At 42.9% G+C, this 27,334-nt stretch overlaps 1 protein-coding gene across 7 annotated transcripts in view; it reads right to left on the reverse strand.

The window, feature by feature from the left end:
• Positions 1–219: 219 nt before the first annotated feature.
• The window catches only part of NFYC (nuclear transcription factor Y subunit gamma), a 37,197-nt gene continuing 10,082 nt past the window's right edge, over positions 220–27,334 (reverse strand). For 2 of the 7 annotated variants that reach the window (XM_080379394.1, XM_080379397.1), the window contains exons 2-11: positions 20,678–20,782; positions 18,740–18,852; positions 14,888–14,959; positions 13,285–13,398; positions 10,817–10,912; positions 6,681–6,854; positions 6,201–6,359; positions 2,459–2,566; positions 1,651–1,710; positions 220–1,118 (exon numbers count right to left, since the gene is read on the reverse strand). In XM_080379394.1, the coding sequence (XP_080235520.1) occupies positions 999–1,118; positions 1,651–1,710; positions 2,459–2,566; positions 6,201–6,359; positions 6,681–6,854; positions 10,817–10,912; positions 13,285–13,398; positions 14,888–14,959; positions 18,740–18,844 (1,008 nt within the window). In that variant the 5' untranslated portion in view covers positions 18,845–18,852; positions 20,678–20,782 and the 3' untranslated portion in view covers positions 220–998. Of the gene's footprint in view, positions 1,119–1,650; positions 1,711–2,458; positions 2,567–6,200; positions 6,360–6,680; positions 6,855–10,816; positions 10,913–13,284; positions 13,399–14,887; positions 14,960–18,739; positions 18,853–20,677; positions 20,863–27,334 lie in introns of all 7 variants that reach the window. The other 5 variants (XM_080379393.1, XM_080379395.1, XM_080379392.1 and 2 more) reach the window with 3 other exon arrangements.

Genomic DNA, 27,334 nt, shown 5'->3' on the forward strand with positions numbered 1-27,334 from the left:
CAGGTACCCACCGCTGAAGGGCTGTGCTCTGTGGAATTAATCCCGGTAGGACATCTTAACCACTCGTGTCACCTGACCCTTGTCCACCCCCTTCTCCAGGCCACCCTTACACCCTGGCGCTAGTTTCACTACTTCAGGTGTACTATTCTCCAGGGATTCAGGACGCTCCTTGCTTGGCAGGTTGACACCAGGCACTGGATCTCAAAGAAAGCACACACATTATCTTAAAAAGGAAATTTATTTCACTTTATGAAGCTTATATTACATGCATTGCCTGAAGCTAGTACAACAGTTAACAGCAGGGCTGGGTTTTGTCCAGACTTCCATTAGTGTTTCTGGAATAAACCAGGCCAAATTAAAGAATCTTTTGCCCTTAGAAAATACAGTCATGATACAAGGAATGTTTTTTTTGTTTTCACTTTAATTACTCCTCCCCTACTCCCTGCCCTCAAGCTGCATACAGCCAATGCTTACCAAAAAAGGAGGCAGGAGAGGAAAATCTAACACACACATGCCCCCCATACACCCCTACCTAACAAACCACTGAGATGGGAGGACTGAATCTAGCTCTATTCAGAGGAAAAATTACAAACAGAATACCAGGAATAAAGCTCTTACAACAAACCAGATGCAGCACCCTTCAATAATTGTACTAGGTAAAAATACTTTACACGTTGTTCAATGAGATGCTACAAATTCCTTTTGATTAGTTCTCTTTCAGCTTTATGGGTCTGAACAGGCAGCTGAATATACTGAAATCTTGATTTCTAAAAATAAAAATAAAAATATTGCATTCTTGTCAGTGTCTGTTGGATATTCTCTCATACCCACCAGAGGAAGGTGTATAGTGCACCAGAGATTGCAGCCTACTATAGGCTTAATATCAAGTACAGATACACAGAAGCAGATGTATTCATCAGACCAGGTTGGTATGGCAAGCGTCAAGCTGGTACGTGTTCGCTTCCACGCAGAGGGAAGACTCGCTACAACGTCCCTGTTCAGTCTCCTGTCACTTGTGTGGCTTGGCCATCTGAGGTTTGGTTGGTGGACTGAATGAACATGGGCTGGGTGATGTCCTGGCCTGCAGGCATGGTCACTTGCTGGATCTGATAAAGTTGCTGGCAGAGACAGGGGAAAGAAACAACTGTCAGTTCTCATTGCAGCCGGCAACAGCTCCCTCTGAGCGCAACGCTGTGCATTAACCCAGAAGTTCAGTGGCAGCATTAACAGCAACTCGCAGGTCAGAGTAAAATCTGTCATGTCTACCCCCCCGCCCAAAAAACCACCCAGACCACAGATTGCCTCTGGACATTTGCTGTAAATCCTAACAAAGTTACGGGTTTCTGATGCCCAGATGGAGCTCAGGCTACTTACACAACCATCAATAACGAGATGTTAAGACCTTTATTCCTCAACAGGGAGTGCAGAGTGCAGGGGACTGGATTAATTTGGAGCAAAGGCAGCAGAACACAAAGAATCCACCTGAATTAAGATTGGCACAGCATTCACCTGTTCTGCTCCCGGGTTTGCTAGCAGAAGAGGGGGCTTTATTGTGAGAAGCCAATTTGCCAGAACACGCAGCCTTCAAGGCCAGTCCTTCCAGTCCTTGACTTCAAGGGGACGTAGCACCACCGAACCCCAAGTTCTTACCTGCCCGTCTGTGAACTGGCTGAACTGCTGCTGCCCTTGCTGGACTTCTGTCTGCGTTATCTAGAAGGATAAGAGAAGGATGGTCACTGCCAGCACTTCACAGAGGGTCAGAACCCCACTAACAACATTCTGCTGCTGCCTTTCAAGAGCTTTTAGACTCTTTCAAGCTTCATTATCCCACCACGTGGTAAGACGTGGCTTATGCCGCCAGCCCGCAGCCATGCTGGTGCTAACCGCGAGTCAAGAACAAAGGACATGGGATTCAGTTGTTCCAAACCAAACACAAGCCTGTCCTCTCTGACTTTTCACGAGGAGAAGGCGGCCTCCAGGATCACAGAAAAGCAGCAGCCTTCCTATCCTCTGAAGGCAGAGAAGAATCCCTTAGCGACCAGTCTCAACAAGAACATGAGACAACCTGCTGGCAGCAACGCTGGTCTTGATGTTTCACCTCTGCAATAGCTTTCCTGAGAGGTTGCACGGCTGCTCCTCCCTCACCCAGCCAGAAGGAGCAGAAGTAAAGAGAAGGTTGATGAACTGAAGTTTTACCTGCAATCAGCTCAGAAGCAGCGTGAGCTTTATACAGTGACACACACACACACGCGTACATATATGCATGCACCTTTCATGTATAGGTAAAGGAGGCTTCCGCTATGCTCCTTGCTTTATTATTCCGATGAAAGTAACAGGAAGAAAAGAAATGCAGGAATCCTAGCCCAAGAGTTGGTAAATTCGACTGGAATTTGCAGTTTCAGGAGCTAGGGAACAACACTTTACCGGTTCATGTCGGCCCTGCTGTTATAGTGCATACCTGCTGTGCATTGGTTGCAAGCGTCTGGATCTGCCCCTGGACTACCTGGGTGCCTGACACAGGTTGGGCTAAGCGGATATACTGCAGCTGGCCAGCATTCAACTGAACCTGGAGACAAGTGGAGGGGGCAGGGAAAGAAAATTAAACAGGTAACTGTGTAACCTGAAACACACAAACTTGCCTTCTTTATTTCCATAACCGAAGCCGGAGTAATAGATGACACCGGGAAGCTTCAGTTGATTCACAGTTTAGATGAGTAACTACCACAGACCCTGCCAAAGCAAGAATGAAGTCCACAGAACTCCTGTAGGTTCTTGAAGTAAAACCCCGAGGAAGCACAACATTACTCCTTTCTCCAGAACGGGAGTGGTCAGTTAGTAGCTAAAGCGTATTAATTGCTAAATTTCAGAGAGCTTTGAGAACGCTTATTTTTCTGTTTGGTTACAAGCATCAAGTTACTACTTTGATCTATCATTTCACATAAAGAAAATTGTTACGAGCTAGCCGCACGTAACGACACTGCCATTAGAGCGTGCCAAAAAAATATTAAAGAATATATGGGAAATTTTCACATAAATAAAGCCGGCAGAGATGGCAAAACCCAAGGATATATTTGGAGGCTTACAGTGCAACTCTCTGCCAATATATGTCAACCCCCACTTGGCAAAGGCCAGTAATTAAATATAATTATATTTATATAAATAAGTAAATTTATATAAATAAAAGGTCAATACTTCTGTGTATAACATTGAAATGTAAATTTATTTTGTACAGCCTTGAGCTTGCAAGGTTAGATGCTTGGGGGTGTGGGATATGAAGACAACGTCATCATCGTAACCTGCGATGCAAACAGCTAATACTGCTAATACACACCCCAGAAGCAATAAAAAGGTCACAGTACAATTGATACTACTGCTGAATTTTTTCCATTATGTGTTATTTAACTTTAGAACATTTAGATTCACCGTCTTAAGGTTAATTATATACAAAAAACGTTTGAGTTTTCTTCTTTTTCGAAAGGGGAAAGAAGGACATAGAAAACACTTTAAAAACTGCTCGCTGACAAAGGTTCAAGTGCCTAGACCATAGTTTTGGCATCTACACAAATGCTGCTGACTTCACCAGCTGTGTCTATAAGCTCCAATATTATTTCAAGAGCAAATAAACTCCACATGAGCATAAACATTTCAATAAAGAATTTGTTTCTGCACCGAGATCTGCCGACAGATCACGTTTTCCATGCTGGGGGCTGCCTGCTTAGATTGCAACTACACTACTAACTGAATAGGCCAAAGCGATTTACAAAGAGCGGTCTTCCAGAAACGAGAGTAAGCTCCAAAGAACCTGCCTAATGAAGTCCAGCTAAGACACAGATTAAATTTAACACGGAATTAATGTGGGCAAATGAGTGATTACCATTTAATTGCATTAATATGCTTCCAATTTTTCTCCATTTATAAAAATGTAAGTCGGCTTTCCACAGGTCCTAGAGCAAATGGTAAATCATCGCAGAGAAGTACACGCAGTATCAGGAGCACGTGGAAAACCAGCAGACCACATTAGCAAGATTTTTTCAACACTCCTGCAATCGCCAGAGGCACTACCAGTTTCATGAGAGTGTTTCCAACTGTCACATTTGTGTTATGAAAGATTTCTTGCTGAACCCTACCAAATACCAGAGTGAAAAGGAACTACCAGAAGACAGCACTAACCATACCAAGAGAAAAAAGAAACTCAAGGTGAAAAATAAGAAAAGCACAGCAGAAAGAAGAGCAGAACGGACAACAGCACTGAAGACGACAAAGGACTGCAATTCTGTGAAACCAAAAAGTGCTTTCCAGGTTACAGCACTAAAAAGCTCTCGCAGCAAGAGCATGGCTCCATGTTCTATTTTACTTTGCTTGCTGAAAATGAGCAAGGGGAAAGATGCTTCCTTCAGCACAAACTGTGACTCTTCAGCATGCTGTGATTAAGAATCCACTTAATTACAGTCAGAACGGTATCTCTGCTAGGTAGAGAAGTGCAAGTTGTGAGTATTTCATTAAAGCACTGCTCCTAAGTTGCTCTGTTTTGTGGTCTTACAATTATTAGAGACTCAAGCGCTCCCAAAAGCTAAAGATGTCACTCTGGCACTTGGCAGTTTCCATCTCACATCTGCAGCACAAGAAGTTTCTGAGGACCAGTCACAACTACCTGTTCTTAGATGCTCCCAGGCAAGAGGAAGGTAGAAGCATATGCTTGGCGAAAACCAGATGCTAATTAAAAAGTCTCCAGTCTCACATTCCTAGAACACGAGACCACTTGCAACAGGATCCACCTACGTGAACAGTCCCTTTCTGCAGAAGGTTATGGCCTCCTCACAGCTACTTGATAAAGAATTCTTTCTCCTAGCAAATCTCCAAGCCCCCTCCTTGTAGGGAGTTACAGCACTCACTGGAGACAACTGGAAAACAAGTCTGAGCTGTTCTTTTATTGCTGCGCCAAAGGAGGATGCTGCAACATTCAGTACTGTTGCAATGGATTCACTGAGGCTGGAGGTGGAGATCTCCTTCCAAAATGCTTTGAAGAACAAGTATCTTGCAGAGACTTTCATAATGAAAGGCAGAAGAAAAGAAAAAAAAAAAGTAAAAGAAAGGTACTGGAGAATGCACAGAAGAAAAAAGTTTGTTTGTAGTAGACCACCATATCTGGCAAGCAATTAACTTCCTTTCTGACCAACACCTTAAGCCAAGCAGTTAGGAAGCAGCTGAAGACTTAAGAGATGAAAAGAATTTGGAAGCGAGTTGGAAAAATCTGGCAGCACCCACAATTCAAACCTTTCTCAAGATGCTGAGTCAAAGCATGAACATTTGCCAGAGGTACAGGGGGGAAACTTAGCAAATCTTGAAAAGTGAAACTTGTGTGAAAGATCAGTTTTGCCACAGCTGTGGGTGCAGTTCTTAATAACTGAAATCAAAGACAAAGTGAAATACTTGTCTTGGTCACTTGGTCTGACCTTTGGGTTGCTGGTTAAGTACACAGAACTGGACAGACAGATTCTTTTTCTTTTCTTTAAGAGGTGTGAAATTTTCCAGATGGGAACCAAAAGACCCAACTTTGTTGTGATCCTAAGTCACAGAGTCGGGGGGGGGGAGGGTGGGAAACCGTGACATTTTTTTGCCCCACATGTTTACCTAGGACACGTGCCAGAATGTTACTGCTGATGCTGGGTACTCAAAATCCCATTCTTAAGGCCACAGCAGGTCTACACTGACGTGAAAGCGAGAAGATTATTTTCTGGTTCTGCAAAATCATTCCTCCAACAAGCTCGAAGTATTTTGCAGAAATACTTCTTATAACATGAAAGTGATGGCACCTTTCCCACTCAGACTGCCAGGTCATGACTTCAGATTGCAGAGGCAGAACCAAGTAAAGGCAAAAGAAGTTAATTATGCTTTATTGAAACCATGCTGAAGTAAAGAACTAAGGTTTATCCAGGAAATATTTTATTTATTGCTTCCTAAGTCTTTCACTCAGGGGAAAGTGTTGGGGGTGGGCAATCAATCTGCACTAGATGGGTTAGATTTATTTCCCACTTTGTGTCACACCTGGTTAGTTTTTCTCTCTAAGTGCACAAAACACACCACTCAATCCAAAACCTCCTCTTACAGTTAAAAAAGCATACATATACAGTCTCATGCCAGAACACCAGCGGAGAGTTTGCTCACAAGACTGTTGCACATTTCTACTGGCAAAATCTTACCGGTATTTGCTGGATTTCTCCTGTATTGGTGATGATCTGCTGCATGACTTGCATGGTCTGCCCAGTTCCACTCTGAGCCTGCTGGGTCTGTCCTTGCGGCTGAGCCTGCACTATCTGGACCTGCTGGCCTTCTCCAACCTGCATCGTCACAGGGGTGGTCTGCAATCAAAACGGGGATAAGGACAAAGCAAGGACTGAACACAGGGGAAACAGCCACAAGACACAGACACTGTAATAGACAGAGACTGCTTCCCAGACCCACTGTTACTTGCTGATGCTTAAACCACCACGAAGGGAACCCAGGACCTAGGTAACCCTTGTTACTAAGGCATCTGAACACCTGGTCGTGACCAGAAAACACTTTTCTATATTGTTATAGACTGTTCTGAGCAGTGAGAACAGGATGTCACAATATACGGGGCAAGCAGAGGGTTTCACTGGCTCCACTGAACTGCAAAACCAACGCTGCTCATCCCTCACCTGCCCTTGCTGAGGCTGGGCGATGATGATCTGTCCTGGCTGGATGGTAGTTGTAGACGTGGTGGTCTGTTGGCCTTGCTGTTGGCCCTGAACCTGCACTGCAGCAGGCTGCTGAGCCAGCGTGAAATAATACTGGACGGGCTCCGCTGGGGTCACAGCCTGACGCACCTCCTCCTGCAGCACAGGTAAGAGACAGGTAAACGGGGAGGGAACAGATCAACATCCCCCCCATAAGCATGCTCCATGGGAAAGGATCTTTAAACTGTTACAAATGAGGTATTAACTAAGTAAACCTGAAATGATAAATCAAAAAGAGTTTCCTCATTTATGCAGCTATATGGAAATCAAAACCATTTCTAATACCTTATGTATAATAATGTAGTCACCCATTGCATTATGAGAAGCACATGGATAAAATTCCCATAGGTGAAATCTATGCAACTCCTCGTCAGTAAATTCCATCCTCGCCTGTTATCTTAACACGGAGTGAATTGCAAATGCACCAGGAAGACTTACAAAGTCTCATCTGTCAACAAAACCCTCTCCGTGGCCCAGGTGCCCAAAATGAATCTCAGTCTAGCTCCAATGTTAAACCCCTGGGAATAACAGTCACGGATTTGACGCATACTGTCATGCCTTTATTTATTTCTCTAAATCCAGCTTTTCCAGAACGGTAACAATTTCATCTTGTGTCATGGCTTAACAGCCTGATTCTGCTGGTAGCAGGAATAACTCTACAGCGTGAAGAAACAAAAGGCTCTGCTCTAGCTCACTGTCAGAAGCACAGGCTGTAACACTGCTGTTCTCTTTTATCTAAGCAAGTCTTTAGGAGAGAAAAGCCCCTTATGATTAACGATATTTTAGACAAAGAAGTAGATTTTATGAGATTATGTTAAGTGGCAAGCCGTTAACGCTCAAGAATCAAAATTCCCCAGTTCTCTAGAGGAGCAGCTGGATCTTGCACTGTATGGAAGACGCAGCTCACCAGACGTTCACTCCATGGCAGAAGGCGTAAACAATCCTCTCCCAGCCACCTCGAGTTCACAGCTGAGAGTGTAGGATGTTTACACGTGCTACAACATGGTAGATTCTCACTTACATGAGTCTGTCTGCTTGACTCCCCTGCATTAAATGTGACTTGCTCACAGATTACCTTCAGTATATCCAACTGGATAGGAAAAGAAGAATTCACATTAAACGAGATCAACATATGCTGTCTAGATGAGCATCAGGTTTGAGTAAATGAGCCCGTTCGCTTAGATGCTAGTCTCTCGGACGGACAGCAGCTAAGGAAGAGGCTTACTATTGGGAGGTTCCTCAATAGCCTACCAGAAAATTGCCCCCCCAAAGATTAAGCTGTTCACAGTTGGCTGTAATCAAGAAGCAACTTCTAAGCCTGGCTCTCAGAGCAAACATCAGCACTATCCCACGGTACTGCAAACCACTGCAATCAAACACTTCAAATACTGCCTACATATGGTAGTTCACTGATTATTCCCACTCACTTCATCAAATCCTTTGGGGGCAGGATTAATAACAAATTTAAAATATATATTCAACAGGGCATGGCTCCTGTCAACCACAAAACTGCATGCATAGAAGAGCTGTGGCTGTTGCTATAAAGCCCCATCTTCAGATACATTATTTCTAGAGCATTCCAAGCCTCAAATCCTAGCTGAATCCTGAAACAATTAAGGCAACTGAGTACTTCTGTAAGTATCTGTTCCAGGTTAAGTTGCATTCGCTACAGGCAAAAATGGTTTTAAATCCAAATCTGCTTGAACGATGTTATACCACATCACTTGCCATCTTTTATTTTCAAGCCATGGCATTAGTTACCAGAGCAACATAACAGTCATAGTTTCGTTCCCAGCTCTTCCACGGAATGAACGCTAACTTGTCAAACAGTCTTTTCTGTGGTAGAGATAAAACACAGATTGTAACCCAGGCCAAAAAGCGCGGGCTGTCAGCCCGTAGGCAGCCGCTTTTCAACACCGTTGTATTTTCCCCTGCAGAGTCCTAACCTGCATTTGTACCGCGCAGCTCTTTCTCCATTAAACTTCTCTTGCCCTGAGAAGTTATTTCTAGTGATTCAGCAGTTTTCACAGGCAGCGGATGTACCAGCGTGAGACAGATCTCTAAAGCCTGTTTCAAACCAAACCCCAACAGGGTTCCACTGCTGATGCTGTGCAATGCAAAAGACACAGCTCTGGTGCGATCTATCATCACGACACGTTAATCTGGCAACCTATACGCTTCTAACACGCTACTAAAACCCTTTGGGTGTTCATTTGATTATAGAACTTGAATGTTCTGTAATCAGAACATTCTGATGCGAAACAAAAGTCTCCGGCAAGGAAAAGATACGGGCAATGTTCTCCCTCCCAAACATGGAGTACTACTAAAAATAGGACTACAGAGTAGAATAACTGAATGAGGCACCTAAAGGAGAAAGAACTGAGTTTGCAATGCCAGAATTAACCTGTGTTACTCCAGGCTGCAGCCAGCTTACTCAGCTGAATAAACTGAACGTGGGTTTTCTTTCCCCCAGTTAAGCAAAGCACCGAGACCGGCTGTGCAGGCTGCGACTTTGTCTTTTTCTTTAATACCCAACTAACGATCTTTGGATAAATTGCCTCTGCCGCACTGCCGCAGGGATAAAACGGGGAGCTCGGTGAAGGAGCTGTGCCATGCTCCTACGTGTGATGCTCGCTATGTGTACAGAAGACAAGAGTTGCCAGCACACATGTAATGAAGCCTTGGGATGCTACTAATTATAACCGCAGCTGACTGCGGCAGCGGAACGGACTCTCCTGCACATATTGTGGCACAGAAAGGTATTCTCCTCATTTACCAGAGTCACGCTGCTTCTGGAAATCAGAACACGAGGTTAAACTCAACTCAGGACATCATCATGAAGGGTGAAGTTTCCTCCCTTTGGCCATCACTTCAGTAGCCCAAGGACTTCATGACAAGAAGTAAACCAGCAACTCCCAAAATCCAAGTCCCCAGTGGAAACGCTGGTCTCTACACTCAGAGCAGGTATCTTTTTGCATGTTATCCAGAATTTATATTGGAATACAAAAAAACACATCAAAGAAAAAATTCCAAGTAAAGCATTTGCCAGAAAGATGTTTTACAGCACGCCAGCCTCTCCAGTAGCACTCGCTAGAGAAGCTATTTTAACCTTGGGTTTTTTTCAAAGGCTAACTACATTGCAAACCTTCAACAGGATCAGAAAGCCAGTTGAAGGAATTATTAGAACATTTTTTTGAATTTTTGCATTTACTGTTCAGAAGAAATTGCTCCAGTTGAGTGCTGGGCAGCGATTCCAGGAGTTGCTGAACAAGGTGCAGCACTGTCCAGACGGAGCCATTCCCTAGGAGAGGTGTACTGACGCTAGCCCAACCATCTAATCAGACAACTTGCAACGAAGAGAGACGTGTAATAACTGAACTGGTGAACTTTCAGGAGCAGAACACCAAGCTTTCAGGAGAAGGAGATGAATTACATCTACCAGGAGCTGTTTCTTTGTACATTTGAAGCGGCAAGATTGAGCTTCAACCCCACCTCACTGCATTTTCAGCATCGCCTCAAACCTGGAGGGAAACAAGGGCTTTGTAAAACACAAGGGCCCCTAAGTTTCAGAGATCTTACACTCAGATGACAGCAGCAGCCTGCTGCTGTAAACATCCGACTGAAAGCTCCTTCCAACACCTTACAGCTTCCAGTCAAGGATGTTTACAGTAGCAACGACTGCCCCAAAGGATGCAGGAGGTGGTACTTTAGGCGAAGAAGCCTGTTTCTCCCTTTACAAGCCAAAGGATGAGGACTCAGCACACTCCCACATTTTTTTAACACTGGCAACATCTGGCATCAGAACTAGTTAGTAGTTTTTGTCATTTAAGTAAAACCCCAAGTCAGTCTTCTGTAAACTTCCACTCAAGCTCTATTTCCATAAAATGATTAAGAATGATGAACCTGAAAACTACCGTAAACAAATATGTCAAGGAGAGAGGCACAAACCTCATGTTTAAATCTGATTCAGTATTCCTTTATCAACTCCCTTTTAATTAAGAGACTGAAATCACACCCAGGAAAGGACAGACAACAAGGCAATCATTTTTGTGTCTCACCTGCCGCTTTGGAGGTTTCAGTTCATCTCTTGGAACAATATCGATAAGAAAATCAAATTGATCAAACTTTGTAATTGCCATGGCAATGTCATTCCTCTATAACAACAAAGAGAGAAAACCATTCTTCAGAAGTCTGTTTTGTCACTGGATAAATGAAGTTAGAGCTTTTTAATCGAGTCCAGGGAGGGTGTCTTCTCCAGATCCCAAGCGGTCAAGCCAGGTGGTGGCAAACCCTTCCGTTTCAGTCCCAACACTGTCCTGTGCTGCGCGCGGCCTTCGAGATGTGCAGTAAGAAGGTGCTTATCAAACTCAGGCTTTTACGCTCATCGACTCACCCACCAGGCCTAATCAGGCTCTCCACAACAGCGCTGCTGTAAATTCACTACAGAGGGCTCACGACAACGACCATAAGCCTTTTAGCACGTTAAAACAGGGAATTTATCCCAAAATAATTTAAAAATCCCAAAGATATCTGAAAAGAAACTTGGCAGAAAGACCACGATGAGTGCTCCATGTATTAGTAGCAACACATATGCAGAATCCATTGAGTTGGGGATGGGATTAAAAAAAAATAAAAAGAAAAAAAAATAAAGTATCACAGGATCTTATACAGGGCAGGGGAATCCCAAGAGGTGTTGAGAGAACAAGCTTCAGCATGTGGAAGGGCAAAATGGTTAAAAGAAAGCATGAAGATTAAAACATATACTCAGCAAACTGGCCAAACGTGTATCAGAAAAAGGATGTGCAAGAGCCAACGAGCTTCTATGGAAAACTGGCAAGGTAAGTTACAGCTTGTGACTTTACTTTTATACCTTGCCTGAAAAAGAAATCTAAAGGATAGCATTAGGTCAAAGCATTAAAGACCTGAACAAACAGTTACCCAGCAATAAGTCATCACTTAAATGTATTTGCTTAAGATGCGAATCAACCCCCAAGATAAAAAAGTTGAATTTCTTAATAAAAAAAGGGGGGGGGGGAAGTACTCTGTCATTTTTAAATTCTTGCAAGCCATCTTAAAAAGCAGGGCTCATCAAGAAGCTATTAAATGTCTCATTCTCATTAGCTGAAAATAAATTTGTAAAGCTTATATATATACATGAACAAGATTTCAGACAAAGATGCCTACACTGCCTAATGAGTAGGTAAAATTTAAAAGACTATCAGCTCTCTTATTTCAAGCTAGTTGACATTTCTAAACCTTGTGCTGTCCTGGCATTTAATGGCCAAACAACAATCACGTAGAAAGCATGAGAGACATTTCTTTTGTTCTGCAGGCAGCCTGTATTATAAAAGTATCTTCAGCAGGAAGAAAACTTTTACTGAGCAGATGTATCTCATATTTCATTCTTCATGCTGAAGATTGGGTTCAATCCAATTTCCTCAGGAATAAACTTCCCTAAGTCAGACCGCTCCAGTCGAAATTTTCATCCCAAATACTCGCTACGCACAGACTGCATTTCTCCAGCTGCACTGCCCATGCGGAGAGCAGCTGTTCCAGGATGGCAGCTGTGGTGGAAGGCAAGGCAGTCAGAAAGAAAACCCGAGTGACATCAAGGTCTTACACATTAGGATCAGGATTTAAGTGTGATCCTGAAATAAACGGATCCATCCAAGCTTGAAAACTGTTAACAGGACGTGCCTGAGCTGTCACTTGTACTGCAGAAGCATCTTGTTCATTGAATGTGCATCAGATACACCCTTCTCTCAGTAACTGCACTGAACCCGGGGTTAAGGGAATAGCATTCGTGCAATTTAGTGGGGACCGAGTGGCTGGATGCCCACTCAATAGGGCAGCTTTGGACTGAGGTCAGACATGTCTCCTTGCTGCTACAGCAATCTCTGCACCACGGAACAGGAGAGCTGACACGGTCTTAAATATCACAATCTCTCACCTCTGATCCGAGGGCCTGAACTGGTGGTTATTATAGTCTCAGGTAGTTCTGGTCAACATAAAAGACTAAAAGTGAATGCCTTTTGTCTTATTCCCTCCCATAAAAGACCCTAAAGAGTTACAGTTTCCTCTTGAACCACTAAAAAATTACTATTCCTGAACAGAAGAAACAGTAATCTGTTCTGGAGGAGGGTATTTTTGTTTTCATCTCTACACATAAATTGACACAAACTAACATCTACAAGCTTACATTAGAACTACTACTGAAAAACAAATCAGCTAGAAGCCCAACAGCTACAGCTATCCTGAGCCGTTGCAGCAGGTTACAATTAGTTGAAAGCTGCAGCTTTGATTTTTTGGGCTTTGTTGTTGTTTGGTTCTTCTTTTAAAAACAAATTAAGACAAAAAAGCATTTCAGTTGCACAGTTACACTGCCTGCTGTGCTTTGTACAGGGGTTTGTAGTGATAAACACGGGTACTAAGTTACTGTCTACAAAACATGCCTCATATTATGGAAACAAGGAGTTGGAAACAGTTTGCGAAGCAGCTGAAGGGTAGGTAGGAGCAGCTCCGTTACCTGCAGAGTCCTGCGCTTGTTATCTTCTGTGTGTATCCATGCTCGCAAAGTCAATTCTGTTATGAATATCTGAGCTGCCTTGGCGAACAACACAGGAGCTTCTGCACTAATCATCTGCAATTACATTGAAATTTTATATATATATATATTTTTTTTTTTTTTTTAAGTTTACCATTAGTATCCTAATACCGCAGAGTGGTAGTCAAGAGTAACTTTATCACGTTAGTCAAAGCTGAATGGTTGCACTGTTTCAGCAGGGAAATTCCCACATCGGAGTATCTATGGGTCTGATGGTCCAAAGAGTTATCAGCCTCACGTTAAACGCAGCATTAGGAGTACTGAGCATCTAAAATTTGTCTTGAAAGCCATGATTAGTCAGATGCAATTTCATATCCTGCTGGACAATGGCAGGCCACTAAATGGCATCAGGGCACGGTCACCAAGAGGGTGTCAACCAGCAGCTTCTGCTGGCAGTGCTTGGCATGTGTATAAATCATTTGGAAACTGAAGAGGACAGACTGATGGCTCATTTTAAAGCCTGGCCCTTACTTTATAGTTATAACATCAATATAATTTGAAATGAACACTGAAATTACAAAGGAGGTTTGGAGGTCTGAGTAAAGACTCTGCCTCACCAAATTTTTTCTCCTTAAAAAAGCATCTAACTCAAGTTTTACTCAAATTAAGCAGTTTTATTATTAGCTAGCTTAACAGTAACGCTTACTCAATAGTACAGCTTTCTTATTAAATAATGTTGCAGGCAGGCCAGAGACTTCCTCCCTCCCTGCCCTAAAAAATCTCATCTTTCCCATCATCATCAAAAATTTGGCACAGACACTGAATTGGGACCTCAGAAGCCTGGGTTGGTCCCCTCCCCAGGCTGAATGAATAGCTCCCTTGTGTCGGAAGGCAACACACACCTTGTTCGGCATCTCATTTAAATGGTAAAGGTTGCCCTAACCGAAGGATGGTGGCACATTGAGAAAAACAAGAAGAAAGTGCAAACCATTCCCTTTGCTCTTAGGAGTTAAGTGTCTTGACAGTTTTCCAGCTTAAAAAAAACAAGAGTCAAACCCTGCTGGTGATTCCCTTTCCTTCCTTTCATGTCAGTAAGTTTTAATTAGTCAGTTCACGTGTTACCATCATCAGTCACATGTTTAGCTCAAATACTGGTATCAAAGCCATGTTATCCACCTAAATTACTGGGTTTTTTTCCAAAAAAACTTGAAACAGTGCAGCACACATTGAAGTGGTATCACCCTACAGTTTTGTGAAAGGAAAAGTCGAGAGAAACAGGAGGAAACATGAGAAAAGACAGTTAAGACCTGGAAAAACCAGGAAATCCCCAGAATTATACAGTAGGCTGGTATTTACCAGGAGAAAGCAAAACTGCACAAGTCTTCAAAGGTCCCAAGTGATGTTGCTTTCCCAGCTCAGTTTAATTATACAAGGCCAGTTAATATTGCTTTCAAGGTGACCATTAAAATGTGCTTTAGAAACAATAATAAATAATGGTAACAAGTAGTAATGAATTGCAAGGAATTATAGCTACAATACCCACCAAAAGGATCATAAATACTTAAAAAAGATCCCGTGAGCGTACCTTCACATCTTCATCTAGTTTCATTATCTTCTTAATACGAGCCAGAGGGAGTTCTTGAACTCTGAAGTCTTTCTGCAGAGAAATTCACATTTGAGACTCTTTACTGATACTTAACTGAAAACAAAGGTAAAATAAGAAATGTTAAAAGGAGCCTGTGTCATCTAGAACTAAACTGCCTAAAATTAGATTGATAAAAATGATTTATTTTCTTTGAGGTATGGCAGCCTCTCCCCAGGCCTGAGAACTTTCATCTGCTTTTCCATACTTTACGCTGATATAATTCTACTTAAATCTTCTGTCAGACACTTGTATCTACTATTTCACCTCAAAGCTAGAAGTCATTCTGCAGAACAGAATGTTTCTAATGTTACACATTTCTGCATCTATTTATATTTGAAGCAACTAATTCAATTAGGTGTCTCGGGACCCAGAAACCATTTGAATTACAAAAAGACACAAGAGAAAATGAAGGCAAAGAGGAGTTATGTGGGGCCACAGGATGAAATTTTGTTTGCTTTATTTGTACTTTCCTGTTGTCCAATACCAATTTTGGTGTTAAAAACCTTGCGAGAATCTTGTTAAAAAAAAATAATATATAAAATCTCTCCCATTCCTGTGTTATGGATTTCTCACTATTTTCCAGCACAAAGAAGTGCTGACTCAAAATGGTGTAATGATGGTTTAGGAGACAGAGAGGGAGCGCTGTCATTGTACTGAATCATCCTGCTCTGCTCAGCTGTTTGCACGTACCCAAGCCACCACCGAGCTAATATCTGCTCATACTAGAAGGCACCAACGTGTCCCTTGGAGAGATCCTCTGCAGAGAGCTCCTGGGGTTAGGGAAACTGCCAAGCTTCACTATAAACTGTGCTTTCCCTTCTCTCAAGGTATAGAGAGGAATAAAACAAAATAAATTAAAAAAAAAACAAACCCAAACCCACAGTGTGCTGCTACCAGGAGCTGCTTGAAACAGGGAGAAGGGCTGAGGCTACGTACCATTGCATCAGGAATGCAGCAGCCCTGCCCACAAAGGGCTTAAAAAACCAACAACAACACCCCAAAACTTTCCTTCTTACAAGAATGTTTTAGAAAATAAAAGGAAAGTCATTCCTCTAGGGAAGAAAGCACCGCAAGACATGTTAGTGAAACAAAAGAGGGGAAAAATGCTGAAAATTCTGTTTTCTATTGAAGCAAAATACAGAGGTTGCGCATGGTCCAGTCAGCGCTCCAGCAGGGAGCATTTTATTTAATGTATATATAAAAAGTTTATTTATATACATTATTTTATAGGCATATGTACTGAAAAGGCATTCTGTGCCCTCATTCTGGAGAGAAATGTGAATGCGGTGCTCCTGATAATATGCTGTAAATCAGAACTAATTTGGGGGGTGTGTGGGGTCCTTGCAAGGAGTGCCGAGGGCTGCTGTGTCCCGCTGATGAACACGGTGTTTTGGAAAGATTTTGGGCAACGAGAGAAGAGGGCAGCCAGGGCTGGGACCTGTGCTTGAACACACAATATGCTCAGGGTGACATTTTCAACCAGTAACCGCCGCCATGTAAACAAGTTAAGGGGTTGCTAGGGCATGGAAAAATATTCCAAAGGTTTTTTTAAGCAGCCTTTTTTTCTGGGTTGGTTTTTTTTTTCATTTTTTTTAAATTTTGGGGGTTTTGGGGTTTTTTTTTGGTTTTTTTTAAGCTCTTTGCTTTTTAAAGAGCCTCGTGAGCTTTGAGCAAGCCTCAAAGAAAAATGAGGACAAAATTTCTAATTTGTGAAACTCGTAACAGTCTTAAGTACATTAACTCCTATGAAGAGCAGAACTGCAAGTAGACATGCATAGATACAATGCTATTAAAATCTTTAGAGAAAAGAGACAGTGGGAGAAATTAGAAAAAATGAAAGCTTCTTTATTCCTTTAAGGCAGACAAGCAAACGTCACATAAATCAAAATTAATACGCAAGTACCACGGTGAAGGGAAGCATGACCACTACTGGCTACCACCCAGCAGAACAAACTTGAGACACCAATTCTTCATCTTTTCTTTTTTCCAAATTAGGTCTCAATGTTTTCACAGGCCTCTTCTAACTCATTGTGGAGCTGAAAGGCAAGTTTCAGCCTAGTCCTGTTTCCTATTTCTCCAAAGCTAGGCTACAGTCGTCTGTTACATCAGGCAGAGAGCAGGGAGCTCTGGTTTGTTCTTCTAAAGCAACTCCTTTGGGTTGCCCCCCGCTGCCCCCTGAATTTTAGCGACCAGCAGCACACAGCAAACACAAAACCAGGCAGAGAGTGCCCTGAAAAGCAGACAACCAAAGCAGCTTTCCACCAAACAGCTGCCCTGACCTCCACTATGCTGTACATGCACATGCAGATGAGTTTTAAGTTTACTTATGCCCACATCCATGGGAGCACTTTCAATAAGACGCACAATAAATTTCAGGGTTTGATTACGCAGGGGACAACTACACAGGAATGTTTTGCAGTTATCCCTTTTCCTTTCCAACTCCCCTTCGCTGTCCTCAGTTAAATTTTCAATGACTTACTAGCTTGCAATGCAATAAATAGATTCATACGACAGTTAAAAATTAAGCTGCCCATACTTGATAAGCTGCATAATAAACCCCTTTCATGTGGAGATGAAGACAAACTACAGCTCTTGAACACAAGAATTCACTGTGCTGAAAGAGGAAAGTAATTAATTCTGGTTATGCATACAAATTTCTACATCTGTTTCTTTAATCAACTATCTGCACACAGGCTGAAAAAAGAAGCTTATCTTCAGACTAGTGGATTGGGGTTTTCACTTTGAACAGCCCGTCTTCAACTGGAGTTCTTTTGTTTTCAGTTACATTAAAAGCACAGGAGTATGCTTTCAGGACCACTGTATCACAGTCATCTATCAATCTCTCTTGAAAAGTCATTTTTATTATATGCCCTTGTTCTCAGGCACATCTCTTTTGGGGATGGAAAAAAATAGAAGCTACTTAGTCCAATTCTTATCCTCAGCCTATACAGGATTTTTTTTAATCAAATGGCTTTAAATTAATAAAGCATGTGATAACGATGCACTTGGCATTCAAGAGATTTTCAAAATTTCAGGCTTGTCAGAGGAGATGGTTCTGGAAGAGGGCATCATAGTTCTACACAAAAGTCTAAACCCAAAAATTCATTCACAAACTTGTAACTGTCTGCCAATAGCCAGGTGTTTGAATTTATGAAGGGGTGAAAAGACTACGTTGTATTTTGAAGAGTAACATCTCCGGGGCACGCTGATGCAGCCTGCCCTTTGGTGGGCATAAGGGTTCCCTCACATGCTGGTCACACATGTTATATTACAGAATCTGCACAGAAGTTAACCAGCCCCTGTAGTATAATGTGAGGTATGTTCTCAAATCCCTCAGTCTCCTCTTACCTACAACAGCACATGGCAGCTACACTGGCCTGCAACTATTTTACAATCACTTCCCTTCCCCCCCCCCCCCCCCCCAACAAACAGGTAATTCCGCAGCAATTCTCTAGAAAGCAGCCACGGTCATCATTTAGCCTGTTAAAAGAACCTTTGAATCAACTTTGTTGTCTCGTTTAGCCCAGAAAGAGCTGGGGGTATGACTGTTACATCTCACGATGCTATTTAATTAGCTGCATTCTGTTTATACCTCCAGTTCTGCCAGTTGTAGCCAACAGTCAAAAGCCTGGCTGAACGGTTTATTTATCATTCAGCAATTAAGGCTGCCTTGCAGTGTGTAAACAGCCAACTCTGCCGTATCCCATAAGCAGCAGGAGTATGGGCAAACTGAGGTTTATCTTGCTACCAGACATCACCATCAGAAATGACACAACTGCTGGGGACACTCACCACCGTGAGGTTGCGTATCTCCTCCATGACTCGTGGCCAGAAGGACTGGAGGCTTTGCTGGGCATCGCTGTTGCTAGCTGTGCCGAAGCCACCATCCGTGGACATTCTGGTAGCTGGGAGAAACAAAAACAAGCATTAGCAACTAGGGATGGCAGGAGTCAAAAGGCTCCCAAAGATTCTCTCCAAGTCCCAGGAATACACAGGAAGGGGCCAGCCTGGCTTATCGCTCTGGAAAACTGTCAAAATAAGATATGCCAGTCCAGGTCTCATGGCAACAGTGCAGAGAGACTCAAACCCCCTGGAATTGGTTGTGTTTTGTGTTTTGTTTTGGTTTTTTTTATTTTATTTATTTTTCCAGAGATTGAAAAAGAACATAAAAAAAATCAAAACAAAAGTAGTCCTTATTTCCCTATTAGTGCTTTGCCTTTTCACAAGGAGTTACAAGACATAACTGATGCCCCGTCACAGCTTGCATTCCAGTGCACATTCACTATAAAAACTTTTTTTTTTTCTTGCTTCTAACAGCCAACAACAGTGCGGGATGTGGCAGTAAACCCGCCTCAAGTTGAAACCAGAACGTCAATCTCAGCCTGATATTGTTTCTAAATGTGTAACAAAACGGTTGCTTCTGTACCTATTTGAAAGGTGTCAAGTTTTGTGGCTTTACACTTTTTAAAAAAACCTCTTCTCCTTGGGTATAATCAAAAGAGAAATTAACAGTCTGTACAATACAGAATGTCAAAAGCACAAAGTATGATTTACAATGCAAATCTTTTAATTGAAACAATTTTTAAAAAGCCTCAAGGTTGTCACTTAAGTGTTCTGCAACTGCAGGATGTTAAGCAAGTCTGGCTACGATTAAATTTACGCTGGACGCTGCCTGTGCATTAAGACTGGTATCTTTGCAAAGGGCTTTATGGGAGGTACCAGTCGTCACCAGGAACTTACGTAGAGAAAACAAAGGGACAGTAACGGGGTTCAGGCTTTCCCCTATAACCACGCCGTGCTGCAGTGAAGATGGTGAAGAGGTCAGGACAAGCAGCATTGATTAACCTCATCCTTGGGTGACCGAGACTGTGCCAGCCCACGTGGCATTGTCCGGGGGTATTTCAAGTTCCAGCTTGACACAGTTCTTTCCCCTCCCTGAACTCCTAGATCAAATTGTGCCTTTTTGATGACAAAGTCTTAAGACAGCTCTAGTTAATATTAAAATGAAGTCAGATGCCCAACTTGGGAAACCTTTGGAACACCAAGACCTGCCTTGCTGGCTTCCTCCGTGTGCCAGGAGTGCGTGGGGCTCCGGCAGGATTCCCAATAGGGATCACAGCTTGGAAGGATGGGGCAGACGGGCCAAAAGCACATGCAGGACCTGCCGAGACACAACCTGACAGGACGGGACTGGTGCTTCCCGTGTGCTGAAAGCATCTTGGTGGATGCCGGAAGAGTCACTGCTCACTTCTCAAGCGAGCAGAGCGGAGGAAGCCAGCAAGTTACCGACATTAAATGCTTACAGGGTCACCCAGAGCATCTTTGAAGTTTCCATGAATGACACGCACACACCATGCACAAACAGTAAGTCTCTGTGCCTCTCGTAACGCGCAGCAAGAAAGGGTGCAGCATCTTCTATAGGGAAAGATCTCAAGATAGGCACAGATGTTTGTATGTTGTTGTGTAACAGAGAATAGACACAAGGATCGATTTAGCTCAGAGACAGACAGGCACAATGCCCGCTTGCTTTGATCTGCCATGTAAAGGTTTATTTCAGCCCTTCCTCAAGCCGAAGGGAAGCACAGCAACACTGTACGACGCACCAAAATACCGATGGGAGGCAGCGGGCAATTGCCGGTAATTTCAAGATCTACTACTCCAAAGCAATGACGATCCATAAAATCTTATTAACAGATCAAAGAGATGAATGTCAGACAATTAGTTCGTTACCTCCTGCAGCCTACGCTTCCCAAGGCAGACTCTGTGACAGTTGTATTTTTCTTTCATCAACCTGAGAAGAGGACACAGGAGGCGTGGGAAGAGCCGAAGGGGATTCTGACAGGGGATGAAAGAGGAGGTCAGAAGATTGTATTTTCAGTCTCAAAGCAAGACAGGAAGAACTCCAGGTAAGGAACCTATGGAAATAAGTGACTGACAAGTTACTTGATAACTCTTCGACAACTATTCGCATTATAATACTATCTGCCTACAAACTGAGATATTTCAAGTATTTGTAAGAAAATACACAGGGATAAATATTCTAATGAGAGCGTTAAAACTGGCAGTTTATTCTCCCCCCTGCCCTCCCCTTGATCTGCATTGTTAAATGTAGACAAAAAATAGTTCAGGCACATAAATAAAAGCTAATCCTTGAAATCTGCTCTGTACTGGCAGTATTTCAACGCTAACACTAGACGGGGTCTTTTCTGCAACCGAGGTGCAATTCATCTTGAAGACAAGCCAAAACACTTTTCAAGGCTTTATTTAAAATCATAAATTACTTGCATTCAACCCACTTAAATGCTGTAATGGAATATAATGCTCTATATAACCCCAAGAAACAACAGGTTAAAAAAACCCCACACAAAAAAAAACAAACAGAAAAAAGCTAATGGAGCAAAAAGGAAGAAAATTCCACCACCGCCGCTTTACCTCCTCCTACTGCATGTAAAAGCAAATTTCTCGCATTAAATATATGCCCCTGGGGTACTCATCCAGATTTCAGGAAGAGCTAGAAATGGTTTATTCCAGTCAATCTATAATTTAAAAAGTCCTGTCGATGAACACAAAAATTTTCCGATCTTCAAGGTAAACACAGGACTGATTTCAGCACGCAAAACGAACAGCCTGATGCTTAACCCAAGGGACAACTGCCACTTTAAATGACTGTTTAGGATAATTTTTAGGAAATTGAGTAAGAGTAGAAACGAATCACCAACAGGCTGATTTTCTGAAAAACTTACAGAATGAAATCACTTTAAACTCTGAAATAAAAGCCTAAGCAGGTTAAAACTGCTCAGAACGTTACTACAGTAATTTCTTTCCATTAAAATATAGATAGATGAGTGGTGGTGAAGGTACTTGCGAGCATTAGGGGAGAATTCTGAGGAAAAGAGAAAAAATGAAACCGTCACGCAAACCTACAGCGTTGGCTCTGTCAGACAACTTTACTAATGAAACCATTCCTGTACAATTAGGTAAGTTCCTTCACCCAAGGCGAAGCTGTGTTCTCTTCTTTTAAGAATGCCTCACAGGATTAGTGCCAACAAAAAAAAAAAAAAATCCAAAGCACACAACAGAAGATAAGCCCACCAAAGCTAACAGGGAGGCAGCTCCTCTAATTTCACAGTATCAGCATCTAAACCTGTTTGTCTTTTTTGATATGCAGCTTGCAGGGAAATTTTAGAGCCTCATTATACTTCATCCTTCCTCCTCTAAAGGTTTCCTCCTCCACAACTCTGTGCAGAAGGGGAGAGGTGCTCTGAGGACCCCCCAGGTCCCTGTCCTGCACTCTGGTAACGCAGGGTATGGTCTCTCAGAGGTTTTAAGAGTAAACTGGCTACTCTGACCCGGTTTTGCTGCTGTATAATAGAAGTTACAAGTCCACCTCCCGTGCCACCTGATTGCCACAAAGCATAACCGTAACCAGAGAGAACTTGCCAACTCCAGCAGTGCTGCGTCTCCATACAGAAGCTGGGCAAGTACCTTGCAAGCTTGACACGCTTCTGCCCCGCACAGCGCTCGCTTAACCCAAAGCAGTCATCTCACCGGCTGAAAAGCAAAACGGGGTGCTACGCTGAGCTCGGCTCCGCTGAGCTACCAGCCCGAGTCCCGGGAGCCTGCAACCTAAAACTCCATCTGTGCGGAGATGCCCTTGCGGAGGGATGTAGACGATGAGGTTCACGCACACACAAAACACAGTGACAACATGGACACGTTACTGGAATGAGATACAAGCAAGCAAATAACCAACCATCCCCACTCCCCCCCCAAAAAAAACACCCCCAAAACCAAACCCATACAGAGCAAGAACTAAGAGCGTAGCAACAGGGGAGACCGGGATACACCACCTTCACAACAGCCAACCAGTCCACACAGCCTGGAATATGCTCCATAACAGCAAAGATTTTGTTTCCAGACTAAGGGAAAAAGAAACCGATGGCCAAAAAGCTGAGGCTTACACATAAAGTGCCCCGAGGTGATTACAGAGCAGATTAGCAAGCACATCTCAAGAACTAGACATCAAGACTTTGCAATTAGAGCTTTTCTGCTCACCGGAGCGGAACACCTTTTACAAACATTAAACTTATAAACTCCTGTGGCAGCTGACAAACGTTTAAGAGCTCCACTTCATAGGAGCACAAAGCAAGCATGAAGACACCTCTGGTGTCTGCGGTTGGTTTTTTTTGTTTGTTTGTTTTGTTGCTTTGTTTTTTGGTTTGGTTGGTTGGTTGTTTTTTGTTTGGTTTTTTTTTTTTTTTTTTTTTTCCTTTTTAAACCAATGCTAGTTTGTGCTCCTTCTTTAATGCCGTGGGAAGGGGGAAGCAGTCTCACCCTGGATGCCTATGATCTGCACGCTTGAGCAAGAACCTGCTATTGAAAACACACAAGCTACAGTATAATCACAAATAAAGCCAAGTCCTCTGATCTTGCAATTCCACCTGGAGCAGGTATCCAAGAGCTCTTCAGCTGCAAAACCAACGGCCAGGAACAGCCCACCAGACCCAGCAGAGCAGCAGCTGCCTGCCACAGCCACGGGACATTCCCAGGCATTGCCAGCACCGCTTGCCAAGTGAGCTTGGGAACCGGAGGACAACCTCCCCGGCTGACGAGGCTCATGTCACAACTTCTGATGTGCCTACTTTTAAATTATTCCCAAGCTGGCCTTGACTAAGAAGTCAACGAAACGAAATCAGCTGGGTGGAGAGCAGATCTAAATGAAATTTATCCAAATATCTGAAGGGATATGCAAACGGTGAATACCAGAGGGAAGTACTGAAAAGCCTCGAGGCTCTCGATGGAGGAGACAGTAACTCAGCAACATCGTCAAGTACCACAGACCCTGGTGATATCAGAAATGTCAGGTTCTTTGCATATAGTACAGTCACATTCCCATGACTTACGTTATGGGAAAGAGCCCGTTTTATGCAATGTAGTATTACATGGCAGAAGAATCATATTCCATCCAAGCGCCTTAAAAAGACGGCTAAATCCAAAGTAAGATGGAGGCTTAAAAAGAAACGAGAGAGACAGCAGCTCAGGCAAACGTTTTGCCTCAACATCCTTAGATTATAGCTACAAAAAAGGATAACGCGCAAATATTTCTGAAAACTGCCACTGCAAAAACAGATCCCCGACAGATTCCACCAGCATACAAATACAGACTTACCACCTCCACACCGACAGCTTAGAAGGCTCCCACCCCCCCAAAAAACCCTGCACAACTCTTCTTGAGATGTTGTTGGTTTTACAACATCGGCTATCCCACAAAACTCATAAGTTAATTATTAGGAAGTAGTGTTACAGAAAAGGAGAAAATAAGCAATGCAGTTCCTCTTTTTCGTTAAAAAAAAAACCCAAAAAAACCTTAAAAATCCACCATCTTTACCAGCAAAGAATAAAAACCAATGCCACGGCACTTAGCAAAAACCCTGGAAGTCTGAAGAATTAAAAATAGATCCCTAAAGCTGAAAAGCTAATATTTAGAATAAATACTAATCCTGGCATTGTATCTGTGATACTCCCAGTCTGATGCACTAATTCTCAAAAATGTAGCGTTCTGTTTTGGGAGCCTGTCCCTTGATTTAAAAGTAAAATGTGCAGAGCCGCACTTGCATATCTAAAGAATGAGCTCTGTGTAGCAGCAAGCGCCAGACACCTGATCCTGCCAGAATCAGAAGGAACAATCTAGCAACCAAGAACTAGTTTCACAAGAAGAATAAATACGCTTTTACATGAATTTAGTAACGCATTTCTTTAAAGGCAAGCAAAGGACGAGTCTTCCACGTATGAGAGGAAGCCACATACCTGCACCCCTTCCGAGATGCTGCTCTCATTACCTCAATTAGAACAATCTGCGGTATCAGAATATCAAATGCAGAATATACAGCCTGAAGTGGACTATGACAGCAATCGTTGGTCTCGGCAGCAATCACAACGGCTGAAGGCACACTGAGAGGTTGTCTCTGTGCAGCAGATCAACGGCACTTGTTTTGCATGACATCATGCCCTGTGCTATCTTACTTTAAAACAAACGTTGGAGAAGTCATGTTAATGGTCTAAAATTGCTTCCACAGAGATACCATGCCTCAATTCACCATACATTTTCTCTGCTTCAAGATCTACTCAAGTCAACAGAGATAATTTCAGCCAAGCCGCCTTTCATGAAATTAAGATCAAATTTATTTCCATTACAGTCCAAACTACATGTTCACTAGACAGAGGCCAAGCAGCACAAGCGCACAACGTGGCTGGAAATACACAGGTGCCACAACCACAGCCGTGAATTACTTTTACTTGCTTTGGGGGGCAGCAGTGGTGGTATAAAAATAGTTCTTAATCATGTTTGAGATCAGTGGTTTCTTCTTCTACCTTAATATTCAGGCCTTGCCCGCTCAGTTACGTAAAATTTTTAAGCCAATAATGCAATTCAGAAACTTGAGTCATGCTGGCAGTTGTGTTGGCACTGCGAACAGTTATTTCTTCCAAACCAATGCCGCGGACTTTGTGTTGTCTCTGTTTTCCGCACCTCCTGTTCCCCACAGCTCTAGCTTTGATCAGGAAAGCGGTACGAGCTCTCAGGCTGGCGGAGGGAACTTGCCCCACTTCTGACAACGAGAGCACACGAAGAAGGCCACCGGGAACACAGGGGTATGTGGGCACACAACTCGTGCATCACCCTCTACAGAAGGTTTCCTAGCCATTGAAACGAGGCACCGCAGTTACAAAGTCCCATCAAAACCGTACACAAACCCCACATCTCCGACCTGATGAAGAATTGGTAGTTGCCACCAGTGGCAAAAGCTGAACAAACCGAGACTGAAATCTCGCTACAGAGGTCTAAAAAAACCATAAAAGATGTTGCCACAGCGTGGCACAAAGCACTACAACAGACAGAAGCACGAAGATTTATGCCTCGTCTTGCCAAAGCAAAAGGAAAGACACAAGCCGTAGCATGCAAGGATCCGGGGTTACGACACATGAGCCTTGAATGATTCCATGAGAAAAACCAGTGAATGCGCACGCTGGGAATGGGGCTTGGAGAGAGCCGGGCTGGCATGTGCTGCCATCGCTACGTATGCCAAACGCCTTCTGAAGGAGGAGTCGCTTCAACGTACACATCCAGTTGAGACTCATTTCCAGTTTTGGTATGTCAACAAGACAGCACAGAAAAGGCTTTGCCTATATAACATCACCCGAACAAGTGCTGGGGGGGGAGGCGGGCGAGCACCACATTTAAAGGGATTTACACAACGGGGTTTTTTGGGACACACGATCAGCTTTGAACAAACCCTAATACTCAACATCATCATAGAAAGGAAGCAGGAACACTTTAAAGATAAAATGTAATTCACTATATAATCCATAGCATTACATACACAGCAGAATTATTTCAGCACATCACACCAGTAATGATGATGATGTTATTAAAACATAAAAACTTCTATCATTATGTACAGGCACAAATTATGAAGAAAGTTACAGCTAAGCCATACGCCAAAGTCAGAAATCTCAGACTTTAACACTAGATTTATTTATCTCAAAGATACAGGAATTCTCTTCCATTTCTATAAAACAGTGCTATAAAATCTAATGCAGCCTTTAAAGGTAGCAATAATGACAAACTCAGGAAAGCCTGAAGTTCTGCTCTTGATGAAAACACAACCTTGCAGCTTTTTGAAAACAATTTCAAGAGGCTTGCAGTAAACCAACATAATTCAAAACACCAGTGCTTCCTCCCAGTGCACTATTATAAGAAACTTTTGCAATTCCTCAGTTTTATTTTTATCTGTTCCCTCTCGCAGTATTACACACACAACCCTCCAAGCATATAGCTGGCACCGTAAGTGGTCGATTTCAGCTGATGGGAGAATCACTCTAGGCTGCTGGATAAGGTGCGTACTTGCAGATTTCTCTTGTTCGATAAAATTAAAATTGAACATAATAGGCTAGTTAAATGCTGCACTAAGTTACCTACGGGGGCTATTGAGTACTTATTGCTAAAGGTTTTTAAGAGAATGCTGCGAAACGGTGTTTAAATTGAGTTGATCTTGCCTTAGGGCAGAAAAAAATAAACAAGATGACCTCTTCAGGTGCCTTCTAGCTCTTTTTTCTACAAATACTTAGCAGTAGATTATTCTATCTTCAAAGCACTGTTTGAACATTAGCTCCCTAATACCTCTAATGCATTATTCTGTTTTCATTCATGCGAAGCACGGCATTTGATTTAAACCCCAACCAGTTACAAAGCCAGAGAGGGAGATCTGGATTACCACTTCCACCAACACAGACAACTCGTTAAACCAGCGCCGTTCGGTTTCAGCAGCTAGGAGGGCCAAATCCGCTTTGCACCACTCCCACTGCTGATCTGCTGCTGAGAGCACTGCA

The sequence above is a fragment of the Falco punctatus genome (assembly GCF_963210335.1).
Source record: "Falco punctatus genome assembly, chromosome: 3".
Classification (NCBI taxonomy): Eukaryota; Metazoa; Chordata; class Aves; order Falconiformes; family Falconidae; genus Falco; species Falco punctatus.